This window comes from Antechinus flavipes, chromosome 5, assembly GCF_016432865.1.
Source record: "Antechinus flavipes isolate AdamAnt ecotype Samford, QLD, Australia chromosome 5, AdamAnt_v2, whole genome shotgun sequence".
NCBI lineage: Eukaryota > Metazoa > Chordata > Mammalia > Dasyuromorphia > Dasyuridae > Antechinus > Antechinus flavipes.
This window is the reverse complement of record NC_067402.1, coordinates 226813145-226832397: the sequence shown is the minus strand read 5'-3', so window position 1 is coordinate 226832397 and position 19253 is coordinate 226813145. Positions and strand designations below refer to the sequence as shown.

Sequence of the window (19253 nt, the reverse complement as noted above, 5' to 3'; positions counted from 1 at the left end):
CTCGGTTTCCCTGCTTCCCAGTTCTGCAAAACCTCCCCTCTCTCTTTATCAGAATACTTGACAGAACATCAGAATGTCTCTCCCCATCCCAAGCTATTGGAATATCAGATACTGTTTTATCAAGATGCCTCTGCCCATGTCCAGGGTGCCTCCCCAGAATGCCATTCTTAGAGACGATCGTCTCATTCAGCCCTAGGACCAAACAGGGATCCATTGGTCCCAGTATTATCTACCAGGGAATGTAGATGCTCTTCTGGGCGAGGCTGTATTGTCCTCATCAGTAAATATTAAATACTCTCTAATCTCCATCTTGCTCAATTTCTCTGGCATTACATTTTGGAGGCTTCCCACCAAGATGTTAGAAAATGAGCAGGATTAGAGAATAGAGACATTCGGGTCTCTGCTTAGGCCTCAGGGTGGCTGGAGATCTGAATTATTGACCTTCAAAGGCTGGGGCCCCTCTGGATTTTTTTTTCCAGAGCCTCTAGGGAAAGAGAGCAGTTTCCAGCCAAAAATGTGCCTGAAGGTAGACACCCCCATTTCGGCCAGTGGAGAGTAAGTCTGTCTTTGAGTACCTTTTGGGGTACCATCTGTTATGGACACCTGTTCTGTTCTGCATGCTAGCAATCTGGATTCCCAGAATTATGAAATGCTGACGGGCATGAATTCTGGGAGTAGGGTCCTCTGGACGCAGGGGACCCTACCTGGGTGCCTAAGACACATCTGGTTCTGTGTGCCAGTTGGCACAATTCTGGGCGTTCCAGAGTATAAATTTGGATGTCTTTTTTTAAGACACTGTCTGGCAAAAAAAAAAAAAAAAGTTTCAAGGGAGCTGATAACTTCCCCTGATCTATGTTAAATGCTTTGTTTTATGTTGTAATTGCTCAGTCAATGAATGTGTTTTATGTGCTGTTTGTCTTGTTGGTTCAGAGCTCTGCTAAATTAAGAAATTTGGGAATTAGTTAAAATTTACTGGTGATTTTAAACTTAAAAAAAAAAAAACCAACTCTCACTCAGGCAGTTTAAATTTAGGCGTGGCTTGAATGGAGCTACCCTAGATAAGGCCTCTGGAGAACAAAAGGAGTTTATGCGGAAAATAATTTTACTGTTGCCTTTGCAGGCTAGATTTGGTTATCTTTGACTGTAAGATCTTAAGAACTTGTTGGTGTGAAGTTTGGTTAACTTATTGAAAGGGGTCAGTGTCTCCAATTAAGGTCTGACTATTCTATTTTTTTTTTTAATTTTTTATTTAATAATTACATTAAATTGACACTCGTTTCTGTTCCAATTTTTTTTTCCCCTCCCTCCCTCCACCCCCTCCCCTAGATGGCAAGCAGTCCTTTATATGTTGGATATGTTGCAGTATATCCTAGATACAATATATGTTTGCAGAACCGAACAGTTCTCTTGTTGCGTAGGGAGAATTGGATTCAGAAGGTATAAATAATCCGGGAAGAAAAACAAAAATGCAGATAGTTTACAGTCGTTTCCCAGTGTTCTTTCTTTGGGTGTAGCTGCTTTTGTCCGTCATTTATCAATTGAAACTCAGGTCTCTTTGGTCTGACTATTCTAAAAGCTTCAACACCCACACCCCCAATCCACTAAAGGTTGGGTGGGGTAGGGATCTTTTGTCTTAAAGTCACCCCCACTACTCTCTGCTACTTCAGATATGACTCCTTTCCTCGCCCCTGCCTCGTGGGAGGTGGGGTGGGGGAAAGGGCGGCCACGTGGAATTCCCCCCAACACACACTAAGTGTGCTCCAGCCTTTTTTTTGCAGAGGCTTGACTTGGGCAAAAGATTTCAAGAAATAGACCGGATCTATAATTTGGTAAGGCTGTTTTTAAAGATTCAAAGGATATTTTAAAGAATCTTTCAGATTCTTTTCTGTAGAATTGGGTAGTCTGTATAAGTTTAATTGATTGTATCCTGAAGTTATGCCCATCATTTAAAAGGCTTCTGAAAATAATAGTTTTTCCGTGTCCTTTTGAAAATGTTTCTATTAAATATGAAAGCTAACTTGTGAACTTACTGAAACCAATTTATTACTGTTATCAGTATGAGATTATGGTGTTTCTGAAAGTTTAATATTTTTAAGAACCTCTTGGATTCTTTTATGTGATATTAGGATGTTCTGTATAAGATATGCTTTTTTTTTAATAATTATAACTTTTTATTGACAGAACCCATGCCAGGGTAATTTTTTACAACATTATCCCTTGCACTTACTTCTGTTCTGATTTTTCCCCTCCTTCCTTCCACTCCCTCCACCCTTCCACCCCCTCCCCCAGATGGCAGGCAGTCCTTGTATAGGATATTTTAAGTTATAATTGATTGTATTAGGTCATTCTAAGATCATTTAAAAAGCCTCTGAAAGTAATATATTTTTGTTTGTCCTTTTGAAAATGTTTCTGTTATGGACACTGTAATTTGGAATATTTGTCTATGTATTGGGTATTTTTAAAAAGCAAACTAGTTTGTATGTATGATGTTCACTTATGGGAACATCTGCCTAGATGTGAAAGAAGAACTTACTGAGACAAATTCTTACTGTCATAAATATATGGCTGTAGTAAATATCTGTTTAGGATATGTCTGAAACTTGATTAATAGAATTTGTTATTAGAAGTAAAATTCTTTGGACTTATAATTAATGCTATTTGGGAGTTTTAAAGCTCCACCCTCTGACAGTCAGTGGGACAATTATCTAGAGTAAAAATGAATTAAAACAATTTTATCCTGTTTTGCTAAAAGTTAAGTTTTAACTCCTTATGTTATGGTTGTGTCCCTGCCTTTGTTCTACTGTAACTTATTTTTATGATCAGAGCAATGGTCAATAGAAACTGTTAATGCAATTCAATTATGTCATACCTTGCTACTTCCAATCTGGTTATATGTCATACCTGATTATATGTAATGATTATATCCTAAATACCTGGCAAATGGGTATTTACCCTGGTCATCTGTCTGTTACTGAATATTTGTGTCTGGATATTCAGGTTTCTAAATAATGAGAGAGCAAAAACCTAAATGCTATTTTATCTATTGGGAAGCTGCTGGCCAATTCATACTGTCCTCTTTATGTTTTGTATCAGTCTGCTCTAACCTGTGCTCTAGATTTCGGTCAGTTACAGGTATTAACTGACTTCTGGATTGGCCCATCCGGCAGCACGGCCGCACCCTCTCTGGACTCCTCAGCAGAAAGCAGTTTTTGAGAAGATCACTGCTCCTGATGTCATTTGGACTGATATTGGGGAGGGGAAAGTGGTTGAATTATTGTTAAAATGTTAACTGTATCACTGTTTTAAGATTTGTTAAAACTGAGATTTGTTACAACTTTAACTATTGCTATATGTTTGAAGGATTTTTAGGAAACATACTGTATTAGTCTGTTATGTACAGGAATTTTGATTCACTCTTGGGATTTATATGCGGAATGGTAATTTGATAATTTCTTTTCCGTGTAAAAAAGGAAGGAAGGAAACTGGTTGAAACTGCTCAGGAAATTGGGAAAAACTGATGTGTTGTTCTTAGGCACTTCTGCCCTGCCCCCTATTTCATTAGTTTAGATTAAATTGGAAATTATTTAATTCCTTGCTTAAAACTTACTGGACTATGATTTGCTGGTTATGTTTTAACTTTGAATTCCCTTATTCTGCTGGAATTGCCCTGGCAGACTCAGTTTTGGGGATTATTCTTTAGAAACAACCAGTAACCAGACACCTGTCCTGGGACTGGCAGTCTCTGATCTGTTTCTCCACTTCTGTTACCCCAGTTCCTTAATTAGTATTTCAGCATTTTGAAAGCAGAACTCTAATAGTTTGGGGTTGCCTGCCTTGGTCTAACGGCATAATTTTTGCTCAGAAATCTTTCTCTTAGTAGCAGCTCTTGTTCCATAGAGAGGGGACAGGTGGAGCTACTCCAGGCCCCACTTTTTCCCTCTTTTGGAGTCCCTGACAGACTTGGGGTGCCCTCTTAGGGCAGCAGGACTGTCTTGAGCACTACTATTCAGCAGAGGCCGAGTTAAATGCACAAATGACCACAGTGAACTCTCCATCTCTGGCTGAGATGCTCCCCAACTGCAGAGGACCTAAACAGGGAGGCTTGTGCATCTCCCTAAATGAGGAATGCTGTTTAATGCTAATGATTCTGGGGTTATTGGGGAGAAACTGGTCCTTGCCATAAGTCCTTACATTTTTCTAGTTTTAGTTTGATTTATTTGCTTTACATAGGGTTGGTCAAAATTGTGGTGCTAAGATCTTTTGGAGAAAGATAATTCAGTGATTTGAATGTTTGGAAGAGAGAGAGTGGAATGTTATGCCACAGTTCTCTTATTGTCCTGACTCAGTTTCCCTAATTATTCTGACTCAGTCCTGCCTCGGTTTCCCTACTTTTCAGTTCTGCAAAACCTCCCCTCCCTCTTTATCAGAATACTTGATAAGGATAAAAGATCTTATGTTTTAGAATATCAGAATGTTCTCCATCCCAAGCTATTGGAATGTCAGATACTGTCTTATCAAGATGCCTCTCCCCATGCCCAGGGTGCCTCCCCAGGATGCCATGTCATCCCCTCTCCCTAGGCTCACCTCACCTTGTCAGTCCCGATGCCCTCTCAGCACCTTGACTCCTCCCCTATCTCCCTCTACCCCTGTGTCTGAGCCACGTGTATACATGTCAATGAGAACCCTGTTTGCTGGATTCTTGGAGACCATAGTCTTATTCAGCTCTAGGACCAAACATGGATCCATTGGTCCCAGTATATATCTTCATTTAATGAACTATTAAATACTCTCTGATCTCTTATCTTGCTCAGTTTCTCCAGCATTACATGCAGAAGATGGCACTTGGAGTTTTGAAGGAAGCTAGAGACCCTGAGAAGAAAGGTAAAGGAAGGATGCATTCCAGATTCAGAGGTGAGAGAGATGTTTACCTCTTGCTTTAGATTTGGGAATTTCAGGATCCCGGGAATCCTAGAGTTGGAAAGTCATTAGAGAGTCATATCACCCAACACTCTCACTGTATAGATATGGAAACTGAGCGTTGGGGAGCTTAAGCTTTCATCTAGCTCAAATTTTAACCCCACTTTCTTGAGCCAGTAGCTGACCTCTGTTCTCCAATATGAAAGTAAAAGAGAGTTCTTGTTTCTCTTTCTTGTTAGCATAGTTACCTCCCTCAATCCCTTTTCCCTTTAAAACTGGGAATTTGCTTTTGTTGAAATGCTTTATTTTAGCCAAACTCCCCCACACTGCTTCTGTTTCATGATAAAAAGCAGGAACAGGGCACGTATGAGAAATGCCCAGCAGGGAAAAACCCGAACCCAAACAGACAAAAATGCCATCACAGAAAAGCCACAAATCATAAACACTAAAAGGGAAGTCGGGTGGGAATGAAATTAAGAAACTGTTTTTTTTAGGTAAAAGGTTAGGGGTTGAAGGGGGAGAGTAAGGGCAGGACAGGGAGGAGCCGAGCTTTGGCTCAGCCCTTAAAGACCTTGCTCATTGGGTAAAAATCTGGGCCAGCTGCCCATAACTGACTTGATTTGAGCCAAGTTGCTCTGACACAGCCTGTCCTTTTGCCTTGGTAGCTTTTTGGATCTGATTGTAATAACCGGAGAGCTGGGTCCTGAACCTTTAAGGAGTGAATTCTTCAGAAAACAGCCTGCACTTTTTCCTTCTGGACTCATGGCGTTCATGGTCCCCATTTTCCAACTGGCCATCTCTGTCACTATGTTTCCCATCTTCCTACTCCACTTCTTGGGACTGTGGAACTGGATATGCAAAAAGCTCTTTCCTTTCTTCATGGTGCAGTTCACTAAAAGCTACAACAAGGAGATGTCATCCAAGAAGCAGGAGCTCTTTAGCAACCTGCCCAAGTTTGCAGGATCCTCGGGAAAGTTGGTCTTGATGGAGGTTGGCTGTGGCACTGGAGCCAACTTTAAATTCTATCCTCCTGGCAGCAGGATCACCTGTATCGATCCCAATCCCAACTTTGAGAAGTTCCTGATTCAAAGCATTGCTGAGCACCGACACCTCCAGTTTGAACGCTTCCTAGTGGCTTCAGGGGAAGATATGCATCAAATAGCAGACGACTCCATGGATGTGGTGGTTTGCACTCTGGTCCTGTGCTCTGTACAGAATCAAGAGAAATTCCTCAAAGAGGTGCATCGAGTACTGAGGCCGGTGAGTCGTAGCGAGAGTACCACAGGGGCCCTTGTCAGCATAGCCTACCGGATGCAGCCTAGGACCCTTCTAAAAATCCAGGATAAGAATTGGTCCACTAGCTCACGGCAAGGCCCTTTCTTTTACCCACTCACAATAAAGAAAAACAACTGGTTATATCAAAGCATTGTGGGTGGCTAAAATCCCCTTTGTTCTTTGGATTGCATCAAGGTTTTTGCCTCCTCGATATATCTTCAGTGTTTTGGTTTTTTCCCCCAAAGCTGCAAGAGACAGGTAAAATAGCTTGTCTGTAGTGGCAAAGTGAGAGTGCAAAACAATGCTCCTGACTCCCCCATGGCCATAGTCTGCTTCCTTGATAATGTGAAAAAGGGTGCTGGCTTGAATTATCAGAATGACTGTGGCTGGGTAGTCTTGCCCAGGAAACTGAAAAGCTTATTATTTTCTGATGAAATTACAACATTACAACACAGATATAGTGGCTCTAAAATGCCAGAAAATGATTCTAGCACAATTATCAAAAGCCTTCTGGTAGATAGAAAGCTGTATATAAATCTGTTCTGGAAAGTCTCCTAGTGATTTCAAGCAATACAACATTTGCTCTAAGAAAATGTTTGAAAATGACTGGAGTCTTTCCATTACTACTATTATATTAATAATTTATGATAGCTCCAGAACTTAAATATTAACATCAAAGAAGAGAGAAATTCAGGCATAAATTTACTGAACTAAAACAGACCACTCAGTTGGCATCTCCCCAGCCATAGCTAAGAAAACAGAATACATTTGGGATAGCTCAGGTTAGATAAATAAATAAAGTTTATTTTTGCCTTAGCTGTCTCTCTGGTAAAGTTAAGAAATATTATAGAAATAGCATCTTCTTCATAAATCCTTGGATTAAATGAATGAATAATTGACACATAATTATAATAAATTCTTGGAAGACTTTTCAGGAGCTTAAATTCTTAAATTTAATGAGTAAATAATAATATGTAATAAATTATGTAATAAATTTTTAGAAGATATTTCATGAAAATATTAGTACATGGTAAAGCTATAACTAAAGTAGCACAATTGAGTCTTTGCTCAGGATACCTAACATGAAGTCTGATAGATTGAAACTATGTTCACTGAATTCTAAGTCTACTAGAAACATGGAAAAATACTAGAACTTAGCACTGAATTAGGAAAAATAATTGGTTAAAATAGGAAGCTATTCAGTGGCTAAGTGAGCTCACCCTTGCTATGTCTTCCTGATCCCTAACTAAGGTCTTATTTTCAGTGTGGTATAATTCCCAAGTTTCAGCTAATCAGTCCAGGACACCTGAAAAATTATATTTAGTAAATTGTCATTGTCTGTGACTACTTTAGAGCAAGGATTCCAGGAAGTTATCAGGGATTAAGGCTACAACTGGTGTCTTACTTCAGACCCAGACCCAGAATCAGGTCTGGTCCCCTTCTCTCTCTTCCAGAGAATAGTAGGGGTTCTTAATCTAGAGATGTCTGTGATTGTTTTTTTTTTTTTAATTTTGAAGGCTATATTTAATTATAATTTATTTCCTTTATAATCTTATGTATTTAAAAATTTTGAGAAGGAATTCATGTGCTTCATCAGAAGGACAAAGATGTCCACGACACCAAAACAGTTAAGAACCCCAAAGACTATTTTATTGGACAAGATAAGCCAAACCCCAATTCTTTGTAAGGAGTAAGGTTGGGGAGGAGGGCAGATTTTGCTTTCCTCCCAAAGGCAAAAATGTCTTAAAAAGGTGAAGCAGGGGAAGAGTCTGGAACATATCTATCTTCCTCAAATATAAAAAAAACACCCACACTTATTTATACCAAACATTCTTCAAATTTTTATTTGGGTCCTTGGAGTGTCACAAGATTGTTTATAGCTCTTCTGCTCAATGGATTTCCATTCTGGCTGGCTGCTTCAAGGTGAATCCTTGAGGGGAAAAGACAGGAGGGGTGGAGGAGGAAGTTGAAAGAATCATCTAAAAGCTTCTCATAGGTATAATGTATCCAAGACTACCTTGTTTCCTCTTCAACAAATAATTACTTGTGAGTTAGTTTGTGGATGAAGAGAAAGCTGAAAAAGATGAATGAACTTTATGACTTTCCGTGGTCTAAAATATCTGAAATTATTTCATTTTTTAGGGAGGTGCTTTTTATTTCATGGAGCATGTGGCAGCTGAACCATCCACCTGGAATTTCTTCTGGCAACAGGTTCTCCAACCAATATGGCATCTACTGTTTGATGGTTGCGACTTAACCAGAGAGACCTGGAAAGCCCTGGAACGGGCCAGCTTTTCCAAGCTCAACCTCCAGCATCTTCAGGCACCCCTCTCCTGTAAGCTAGTCCGACCTCATATCCTCGGCTATGCCATGAAATAATTGGATGGGCAGAGTGGTGGTTCTGGGAGTAGTGTCCTCTTCTTTTAAAACTAAATATAAAAACATTGTGGTAATGGGGAAGGGGAAGAAAGGAGATTGTTCTTTGTCTCACACAGAATAGGGAAAGATGGTCTGTTGTATTATATATTTCTAGATCCTGATCTTCTCCTGGGAAAATATGAAAAAATGCAACCCAGATCTTGGCTATCCAGAATGACTGGAAAATATTTATTATGGAATACCAAAATAATCTCAAAATCACATTCTATTCAGCATCTTTGACTTTTCCAACAATATAACATCCTACTCGAGTGTTTAATAGAGCTAGGTTGAATTGGATTTGACACCCTGCCTTCCCCACCCACTCCCTTGTTGCTAATAATGTCTGGATTTGGGCAATAGAAAGGAGGGGAAGAAGCAAAGTTGATAATCTACGAAACAGAACATGGAAGTCCTTACTAATTGAATCTATGACATATAACAAATTCCCACAAAGAGATGAGCAGGATTCAACTGCAGGACTTTTTGAGATTGGTACCCTAAGTACCACAGTTCATTCTGCTCAGATAAGTCTTTTCCCTCTCTCAAGTTCCATAGGCTGTTATTTGCACACATGTTTAACACTGGCCACAGCTTATTCTGAGTATATATAAACACAAAGCAATATTGTCTCCTGTGAGATAAAATCCCCTATATTTAAATACAATTATTCCTAATAATAATACCCTAAGCACCAGATCATAAATGCTTAAGTAAATACTGAGACAAGAGGAGGAAGCAGCATATAGTAGAAAGAGATCTGGATTTGGAGTTGATGGAACCAGGTTTGAATCTTGGAACTGTATGACTGAGCAAACCTCTGAGCCTCTCTGGGACTTATCTGTAAAATGAGTAGGTTGGACCTGGATGACCTTTAAAATCTAATAAAAATGATTGATAAATATAATTTTCTTAACTCTCATAACAATCCTCATTTCAAGTGAGGTTCAAAAAAAAAATCAGTCTAGTGACTAGTTCAAGTTATATAATTTGACCAGCATACACAGTATATGGATGTAAGTGGACAAACATAATTTGGATATAAATTTTAGACATACATGCATGTGTATAGATGCTTTATGTATACCTATCTGTGTTTTATGTACACATGTTTATATATAAAGTTTACATCCAAGTTATATGAGTTTATTCAACTGATAAGAATAGAGCTAAGATGTAACCTCAGGGCCTCAGACTCCATCCAACTCACATATACATCCTACTGTGTCCCTTAGAAGGGCAAACATTTTTCTACTCGAGCCATAGCCAAATGCATTTATTAGGATTATTAATACTCAGGTTATTCTAGTTACTAAGAAAACAAGAGAACCTAATTACTCTTAGCTATAGTGAGTCTGGTTATTCTTTAATATGTTTTGGCTTCTTGGTTTTAGTATTTACCATTCAGGTGCAATAGCTTTGCACAGAATAGGGATGAGCTCTAGAAATCAAGAAAGTTGGAGGTAGTGTAATTTAGATAAGCTCAATTAATAGGTGAACCTATTAACAGCTCTTCACCATTTAACTCTGGGCAGGGGTAGTTCTTTGTTCCAAGTGGCTTGTACAATAATTGCTATGTGAAGCTGGTTGATTTCCCGGAGTGCTTTGGAAGTAGATGTAAATTGTTCTATTTTTGGAAAATTTTCATGGGTTTGATATTATGGAGTGTTTACTTAAATGTATTGTAATAAGTTTGGTATTTGTCTCAAGAGGACTTTGCAAAGGCAATTTTTTTTAATCAATAAAGAAATTTCTATTCTTTTTTGGAAAGCAAATTAAATGAAATGTTACATCTTATTAAATTTTTGATATTTTGTCATTTTTCTTCATATTTCTAGGAAGTCATTATTTTGAAACATTCTGCTTATCTGTGTCTGAGCTTACAATAGATTTTAAAAGAATCTTAAAGATAATATACAGTACCCTCATTTAAAAATTTATAATTATCAGTTTAACATGAAAATATGGAAAGGCCTTGTAATTTAGTCAGCATAGTTACACTTCTGGTATGGAAGCTCCCTTATCCAAACAGATGGCAACTAGTATACAACTTAGTACACAGAAGTTAAATTATTTACCCATTTGCAACATGGTTAATATGAAAATGTAGGGAGAGCCCAGAGGGAGGTAAGGAATTTGAACTCAAATTGTAAAAAAAAAAAAAATGTTAAAAATTTTTGTTTAAATTTAATTGAAAAAAAAATAAAATGAAAATTAAATGAAAAAAGTTGTTTCCCCAGAATCACATAGCTAGTAAGTACCAGAGGTACTTTGAAACCAGATCTTATTCCAAGTAAGTCCCTCAAGTTCTGAGACTGGGCTGATTCTATTACAATTTACATTTTAATATTTACAATTTAATGATCATCAACAAAATCAACTAAACATACAAAACAAAAAATAAAAAAATCTTACATAAACCTTTAGCAATATAGAACTATTTAAATAGACAAAAAATGTTTGTAGTCTTCTTCCAAATTCATATGAAGTTCTACTATTTTTGAGGGTTTGTGTGTGTATATGGAATAGATACCAAGGCATGATAGAAGGCTAGTCTTAGAATGTATATGTATAGAATAAATACCAAGGTGTAGTGGATAGAGGGGCTAGCCTTAGAATAAAAGGTCTTGTAGGCTCAAACCCTACCTCTGAGACCCATTCAAGTCACAACTTCTCTTATGCCTCATGTAACTAAGACTGAATTAATAGATGAGTTGCATTGATGAAATTCCTCTTACATTGATGAAATCATAGACCAGGTCACTAAATCATACATGAATAATTACTGTAGTTAATTTATATACAGTGCTAATTCTGGTGATCTTTTTATTTATAAACTTCTTTCCATATTTATTATATTCTTCATATTCACCATTTTTATAATACCATTATATTTAATTATATCAATATGCCATGATTTATTCAGCCATTCTCCAACTGTACATGTAAATTGTCCCCACGTTTTATTCACAATTACAAATAAAACAGCTATATATACTTTTGTACAGATAATGCCTGTTTTTTTTTTTTTTTGTTTGTTTGTTTTCAAGATATTTGAGTCAAATGATAGAAACAGTTTTGTGACTCTTCAAATAGTGTTACATTGTTCTCCAAAGAGTTTACACAACAATGACAGAGTAACAGAATGCTTTTTTCTCCATGGTAGTGCCAACATTGAACTTTATCTTTTTTCTTCCAATTTTACGTTTCTAGTAGTATTTTAAAATCATCTTAATTAACATTTCTCTGATCATTAAAAGAACCTAAACAATTTAGATATAGCATTTCATGGGTCAAACTTCATTTTACAGATGAAGTGAGGAAACTGAGAACCAGAAATGAGATACCTTTTGTTCCAGGTCCTGTGATAAATTACAGGTTAAGGTCATGGACATAGTGGTGTGGGGTAGATGGGTTGGATCGACAATGATAGAGTGACAAAGACACTAGGAATTTCTGAATGGAGAAATGGAGCTTGAATTTTTCGTTTCTTATAAGAAACTCATAATTTAGCTCTTTTTTTTTTTTTTTTGCAGAAAAATTAAATTTTTACAAAGCAAGGAGAAAGAGGGACATTACCTCCTTCTATTGTACCTAACAGCTACAGCTGTTACATCCTGATCCAGAGCTGGGAGGCTCATTTTGAATTTCCTCCTCCATTTCCAGAGCACAGTTCTTAAAGTTCTCACAAGAATCCATACTCACTCCCTAAAGCATGGAATTTTAAACATTTTTTGCTAATACCCAGTACTGTCTGATAAGTTTGTTCTAGTGAGAATTCCAATTCTCTCATACTGAGAACTCTGACCTTGGAAGACAAATACTATTAAAATTCAGAGTTCTGAAAACTTCTATCATTATGACATATAATATAATAACATGTAACAACTATGTGCAGTAAATAATAAGGAAAAAGTATTATCCTCATTTCTGAAATGAAGAAATGAGGTCCTTAAGAATTTTGATTTACTCATGATCACATATAGCTCCATCACATAATGTTCAGCTTCAGGATCCTTTTGTTCTTCCAGGTGATTTTTACTATTTTTTCCAGCACCATAAAATAATTTTTGGTAGTTTGGTATAGCACTGAATAAATAAATTAATTTAGGTAGAATTGTCATTTTTATTAGACTCAGACTCCCCATGAGTAATTAAAATTTTTTCAGTTGTTTAGATCTGACTTTGTGTAAAAACTGTTTTGTAATTATATTTGTGTAGTTCTGGCTTTGTCTTGGCAGGGAGACTTTCAAATATTTTATATTATCTGTGGTTATTTTAAATGGGGTTTCTCCTTCTGATGCAGTTAGTGGCAGGGCAGAGAATTGTGGGAATCCCCTCTGGTCAGAGAAGCAGGTCCAATGTGAAAGAATTCACAAACCCGAAATCCGAATGTGGTAAGAAAAGGGATTTTTTATGGTTGACACTGAGAAGCCAGCTTTGCGAAGAAGACAGACTTCTTAGTGGCAAAGTCTTGTCAGAGAAATAGAGGTTATCACTGAGAAGCGGGTCCTGGTAGGCAGTTGTGCCAAGAGGAGAGGTCCCTTGGCAAAACATAATCCTACTTCAGATTTCTGTAAAGATTTGGAGTTTAAAATGGTCATTTAATAAGAAGTCTGAGGATAGGGCTTCCATTGAATGAGATTCCTTCAATGTTGTCACTGCTCCCAGACTTAGATTTCCAGCTGAATGAGACCACTTAAGTTGGAGCTAAGTAGGGAATGGTCCTGGGCTAATCTTAATGAAACCACTTAAAAGTCCTGAAGGGTGAGTCTCTGTCAGAGGAGAATTTCAGAGCTCAGCCCAAAAGTCAAGGAGGACAGTTTCAGGGTTCACCCCCATCACTTCTATCTCTTCCTGTTGCTCTTTGTTAGTAATATATAGAAATGCTGATGATTTATGTGAATTTATTTTATGTCCCAGAATTTTACTGAAGTTGTTAATTATTTTAACTACTTTCCTTTGTCATAGTTATTGTTGTTTATTCTCTAGAATTCTCTAAGTATACTGTCATGTCATCTGCAAAAAGTGGTATGACATACCTCAGTGATATGGTGGCTTCAGTTCCAGATTACTGTAATACAGTTGCCATGGGTGAATTCTGAAATTGTGTCCCCTTTAATCTGTAAAAACCGTGTCCCCTTTAATCTGTAAAAGAAGGCAGATTCGAGGCCCCAGACTCCAGAGAGTTTGGGAGAAGGCATATTTTCCAGACGAACCTTTTCCTAAGATAAGCAGCATCATTCAATTGAAAATTCGGCAAATCATTCCCCATTGATCTTTTGGTAGCCGGATCCCCACTTAGGAAAAAAAGCCTTCAAAGTGATTTTCATTCAACTGGGAGATCCTAGTCTGATAATCAGTTCAAACTGTCCCCCAAGATCTGCTCATAAAATAGGTTTCTATTAACTCATTCCTTGCAAATCTCCTCATTAAGAGATTTGTCCTCTAAGAGAGCTTCTTAGTAAAAAATAAAACTTCGTTTTTGCCACAGACTTTGGAGTTCATGAATTCTTTTGCATTTGGACCTGCGACTCTGACCAGAGGGGATTCCCACAACTATCTGCCCTGCCACTAACTGCATCAGAAGGAAAAACCCCATTTAAAATAACTGCAGACAATATAAAATATTTGAAAGTATCCCTGACAAAACTAAGCCAGGAACTACACAAATATAATTACAAAACAGTTTTCATACAAATGAAATCAGATCTAAACAACTCTGAGCAGAAGGGATTTCTCCCCCTTCCCACACAGCATCATTTGGTGGCCTGATACGGGGATCCCCGAGAGCCTGACTGAGGTAAGCCTCCCTTTTCTGGTGGGCTATTCCATAGCGAGTATAGCCCAAACTCCAGGAAAAATTTGGATTGTCTGGGGCTCCATGCCCAGCAGAATTCTTTGTCCAGGGATGCTCGGCCAGAAAATTCCTGTGACTTGACAAAAAGCCCCCTTAATCGGGGAAATTTTTTGTTTTCTCTTTCTCTCTCACACGCTCTCTCTCTCTCTCTCTCTTTCTTTCTCTCTCTCTCTCTCTCTCTCTCTCGCTCTCGCTCTCGCTCTTGCTCTCGCTCTCTCTCTCTCTCTCATGACACCTAAAGAGAACTAAAAGCCATAGAATTGGAAAAGCCTGGGCTTATAGCGAAAATGGGACAGTTTACTTCCTTTATTCCTAAAGATTCTCCTTCAAGCTGTCTCTTTAAAAAACAGAGACAAATTCATCTTGAAGGATCTCAAGACCAAAAAGCTCATTTACTTTTTCAGTGCTGCCTGGCCTTAATATATCTTGGAGAACCAGGAAAAATGGCCTATTAATGGCTCAATTAATTACAGCACCATCAAAGAGTTTGACTTGTTTTGCTGGAGACAAGGCAAATAGATTGAAGTTCCTTATGTTCAGGCTTTCATGGCTTTGTCTCAAGACCCTAAAACAAGACAAAACTGCAGAATGTTGCTGGTCAGGTTTAATACAGCGGAACTGGAGGTAGACACAGATCTTTTAGATGACCCCCTCCTTTTCACTCCTTTAGGGGCACAAGAAGTTTCTGCTCCCCATTGAAGTCCTTATTAGGAGGCCTGCAAATCCTTTCCAAAACTACCCCTTTATCAAAAACAGGACCTTGGATCCCTCAGTATCCAATTCCCCTCTCCCAAGCCAGATTCTGGGGTTGCCCAGCCCCGACTCCTAAGTCCTTCTCACACAAAAAGTGGGATCTCTTTTTCTTCAACCTGATTCCTCCCACCCGTGCCCCACGCTTCAATCCTTCTCATACTGAGAATAGAACCCCCCTTTCTCCTCCCCAAGAGCCTGATTCTGCCACAGCTTCTACTCAGGATCCTGATTTAGCTGCCTCTTCTCAACTTTACCCATTGAGGGAAGTTGCCAACCTCGGGGAGAAACGCTTAGAGTGCAGTTGCCCTTTTCAATGTGACCTTTCCCAAATAAAGGAGAAAAGGGACAGGTACTCTGAGGACCGCACCAAGTATACTGAAGAGTTTAAAGCCATTGCCCTCCAAAACAATCTTTCCTGGGGAGATATTAACATCATTATCTCCTCCTGTTGTACCTTAGAGGAGAAAAAGAGAATCTGGAATCTGGCGCGGAAGTTTGGGGATGACGTGGCTGCCTCCTTCTCCTCTGGCAGATACCCCCCCCCGGGGTTGAGGGGGCTATTTATACCAGTCTCAGACCCCAGGTGGAACTACCAGGAGGGGAGTAGAAACAGAGAAGGGAGCACCTCTTAACCTGCCTCACTGAAGGCATGAAGAGGGGAATTAAGAAGCAGGTTAATTATGACAAGTTTAGGGAGATCATTCAAGCAGCTGAGAAAAATCCTGCCCTTTTCAGGGCTGTCTTGCAGAGGCTCTGAGGAAATGCACTAATCTGGACCCCACTTCTCAAAGGGGTCCACTGTCCTCGGCATGCATTTTATTAACCAATCAGCCCCAGACAAATGGAGGAAACTGCAGAATTTAACCCTGGAACTCCAAACTCCCATGACCCAGTTATTAAAAGCGGCTTTTGCAGTTTTTAACAAGGACTGAGCTGCAGCAGAGCAGGAGGACCAAAGGGCCAGAGCAAGAAACAAAGAGCAGACCCACCTCTTGGCTGCTGCTATTTTTTAAATACACAGGAGTTTGTGCTACAGGTATAAAGGACAGGGACAATGAGCACGCAAAGGCCCTCAGGAAAAAAACCCTGGCCCCTGTAAGGAAGGGCACTGGAAGAGGGACTTCCCAGAGAGGGGTAGAGCTGCTGCCTCAAGCCTCGCCCTCTGGTCTTCTCAGGACCGGGAGTGCTGGGGCCCGGGGTTCGGTCAGATCCCCCCTTACTCCATCACTGCCACCGAACCCAGGTTTATTTTGGATGTGGCAGGTAAGGCCATTGTATTTCTTTTTGATACGGGGCCTCTCGGTTTTGCTCTGGCACTCAGGTCCCACTCGACCCTCCCCCCATAATGTAATGGGAATTGAAGGGAAACTTAAGAACTGTTTGGAGACTTTCCCTCTGCCTTGCCAGCTCGGTGACCCATTGTTTGCGCATTCCTTTCTAATAACCTCCTCCTGTCCTGCCCATTTATTGGGGTGTGATTTAATGGTGAAATTGGACACCCAACTCTCCCTTCTCAGACCTCCGAGTGGTTTTTTGGTACTCCTTTTAAGACCCTCTCATATGAAATCTGGGAGGAAATAGATTGCTCTGTGTGGGACCAGGGAATCTCCCGGGGGGGGCAACATATGCTACCTCAGGACTAATTCAGCTGTGAGATCCTAGTGTATTTCCTCATAAACATCAATATTCACTTAAACCTGAGGCCAGGGAAGGGTGGCAAGCTCTGATTGAGAAATTTCTTAAGTTTAAGTTTCTGGTTCCCTGTAAGTCTCCTTGCAACACTCCAATTCTTTCTACTAGGAAACCCAAGAGGGAGTTTCACATGGTGCGGGATCTCAGGGTAATTAATGTAGCCATCACTCGGATCCATGCCATCATACCTAATCCTTATACAATCCTCACTCAGATTCCGAGAGACACAAAGTGCTTTCCCACCCTAGGTCTTAAAGATGACTTCTTTTGCATACCTTTGCATAAAGACTCAAGTTTTTTTTTGCTTTCTGGATGAAGCCAGAGGAGCTGCCCTGCCAACTAACTTGAACGGTTCTACCTCAGAGCTTCCAAGGTAGCCCCCCATATTTGGACAGGCATTAGCTAAAAATTTAAGGGAATTGGAGCTGCTTAACAACAGTCTCATCCAATATGTGAATGATATTTTACTCTGCAGTCCCACCAGAAAAGATTCCCTAAATGGATCCATGAAAACCCTAAATTTTCCAGTCTTGAAGGACTAAAGGGTCTCCTTCCCAAAGGCCCACATTGTCTGCCAGTCTGTCAAGTATTGGGGCCACAAGCTTATTCTTGCTCTCTAACTGAGGAGAGAAAACAAACCATCTTAAGCCTCCCAGACCCTGCCTCAAAGAAACAACTACGCACTTTCCTGGGCATGGCCGGCTTCTGCAGGATCTGGATTCCCAATTTGGGGATTATTGCCAAATCTCTCTATGATTCTATTCAAGGTCCCAATAACCTTCCTCTTGAATGGGGACCTGATCAGGCCAAGGCTTTTAAAACCCTGGAAGCCAAACTGACCTCTGTCCCTGTCCTGGCCCTGCCCAACTTAGAGAAGCCTTTCACTCTGTATGTGGATGAAAGGCATGGACAGACTTTGGGGGTCCTTACTCAAACTCTGGGACCTGACCCCAGACCCGTTGCTTATTTCTCAAAGAAACTGGACTCCGTTTCCCTGGGATGGCCATCCTGTCTTAGAGAAATGGCTCACACGGCCCTTTTATTTGAAGAGGCTTCAAAACTAACCTTGGGACAGCCATTAGAGGTTTTAATTCTCCGCCGGGTCTGGATCATTTTAGAAGCCAAAGGGCATCAGTGGCTTGCAAGTGGGAGGCTTACAGGATACCAGGCCCTCCTGCTAGATACCTCTGCCATGACTCTTGGAGTGTGTCATACCCTGCCACCCTGCTGCCTGACACCTCCCAACCCGGACAGATTATCCGTAATTGTGAAGAAGCTCTAGATTCTGTCTACTCAAACAGATCTGATTTAAGGGAAATTTTCCTTGACAATCTAGATAGGGAGTGGTTTACAGATGAGCTGAGCTTGAAAATGAGGAAAGGCAGGTTGTTCTGTGGTGACTCTTAATAGCATCCTGGAGGGTAAACCACTGCCCCCTGGGACTTCTGCCCAGAAGGCTGAGCTCATATCTCTAACCAGAGCTTTAGAACTGGGGAAGGGAAAGCGCGTGAGCATTTATACTGACTCCAAATACGCTTTTCATATTTTACAAGCTCATGGGGCTATATGGAGAGAGAGGGGTCCGTTGAGAACGAAGAATTCTCCCATTAAACACGCAAGAGAAATTCTACAGCTGCTGCAAGCTGTCCATGAACCCAGGGAGGTTTCAGTCATATTTTGTAAAGGACACCAGAAGGGAGATTTGATTCAGGCTAAGGGAAATAGGCTTGCAGATTCAGCTGCTAAAGCTGCTGTTCGTTTATCCCCCCCCCCCCCCTTGCAGAAGAAAGGAGGTACATGCTTTCTGGTTGGTTTTAAATGCCCTCAGACCAACTCTTGATCCCAGAGGCAAGTCAGCGGAAACTGATCTTTGGCCTCCATCAGGCTACACACCTGGGGAGAAATGATCTCCAATCCCTGGTGAAACACATTCTCACAGGTCACAAGCTAAGAGAAACAACCAAACAGGTTTTCCAGGACTGCCCAATTTGTGCCCAATCTCCCCCTCTCCTGAAGCCAGTTCAGAGAAGGGGCCCGTATCCTGGTGAGGACTGGCAAATAAACCGGCAAATCCCTTGTAGAGGTTTCTAATTGCTTCTAGTCTTTGTTGACACCTTACTAACTGAATAGAAGCTTTTCCTTCCAGGACTGAGAAGGCTCAGGAGGTATCAAAATACATGCTGGAAGAGATCATTTCTTGTTTTGGCTTGCCTAGCTCCTTACAGAGCCACAGTGGCCCGGCCTTTACTTCTCAAGGTAACCCAAGCTGTAGCCAAAGGTGTAAGATCACTTACCACCTCCACTCTGCCTGGTGTCCTCAGGCCTCTGGGAAGGTGGA

At 40.1% G+C, this 19253-nt stretch overlaps 1 protein-coding gene across 1 annotated transcript; it reads left to right on the top strand.

Moving 5' to 3' along the window:
- The first annotated feature begins 1273 nt into the window (after positions 1–1273).
- TMT1A (thiol methyltransferase 1A) lies at positions 1274–11622 on the top strand. Its single transcript, XM_052000802.1, has 4 exons — positions 1274–1829; positions 4812–4911; positions 5583–6177; positions 8335–11622. Exons 3-4 carry the CDS (start codon positions 5680–5682, stop codon positions 8569–8571), a joined length of 735 nt encoding a protein of 244 aa, XP_051856762.1. The 5' UTR covers positions 1274–1829; positions 4812–4911; positions 5583–5679; the 3' UTR covers positions 8572–11622.
- The last annotated feature ends 7631 nt before the right edge of the window (positions 11623–19253 follow it).

Excerpts from the sequence above, each read along its gene's own strand:
- TMT1A (XM_052000802.1), top strand. The coding sequence starts at position 5,680 with ATGGCGTTCATGGTCCCCATTTTCCAACTGGCCATCTCTGTCACTATG. Across the intron at positions 6,178-8,334 it reads TGCATCGAGTACTGAGGCCG|GGAGGTGCTTTTTATTTCAT; the intron begins GTGAGTCGTAGC and ends TTCATTTTTTAG.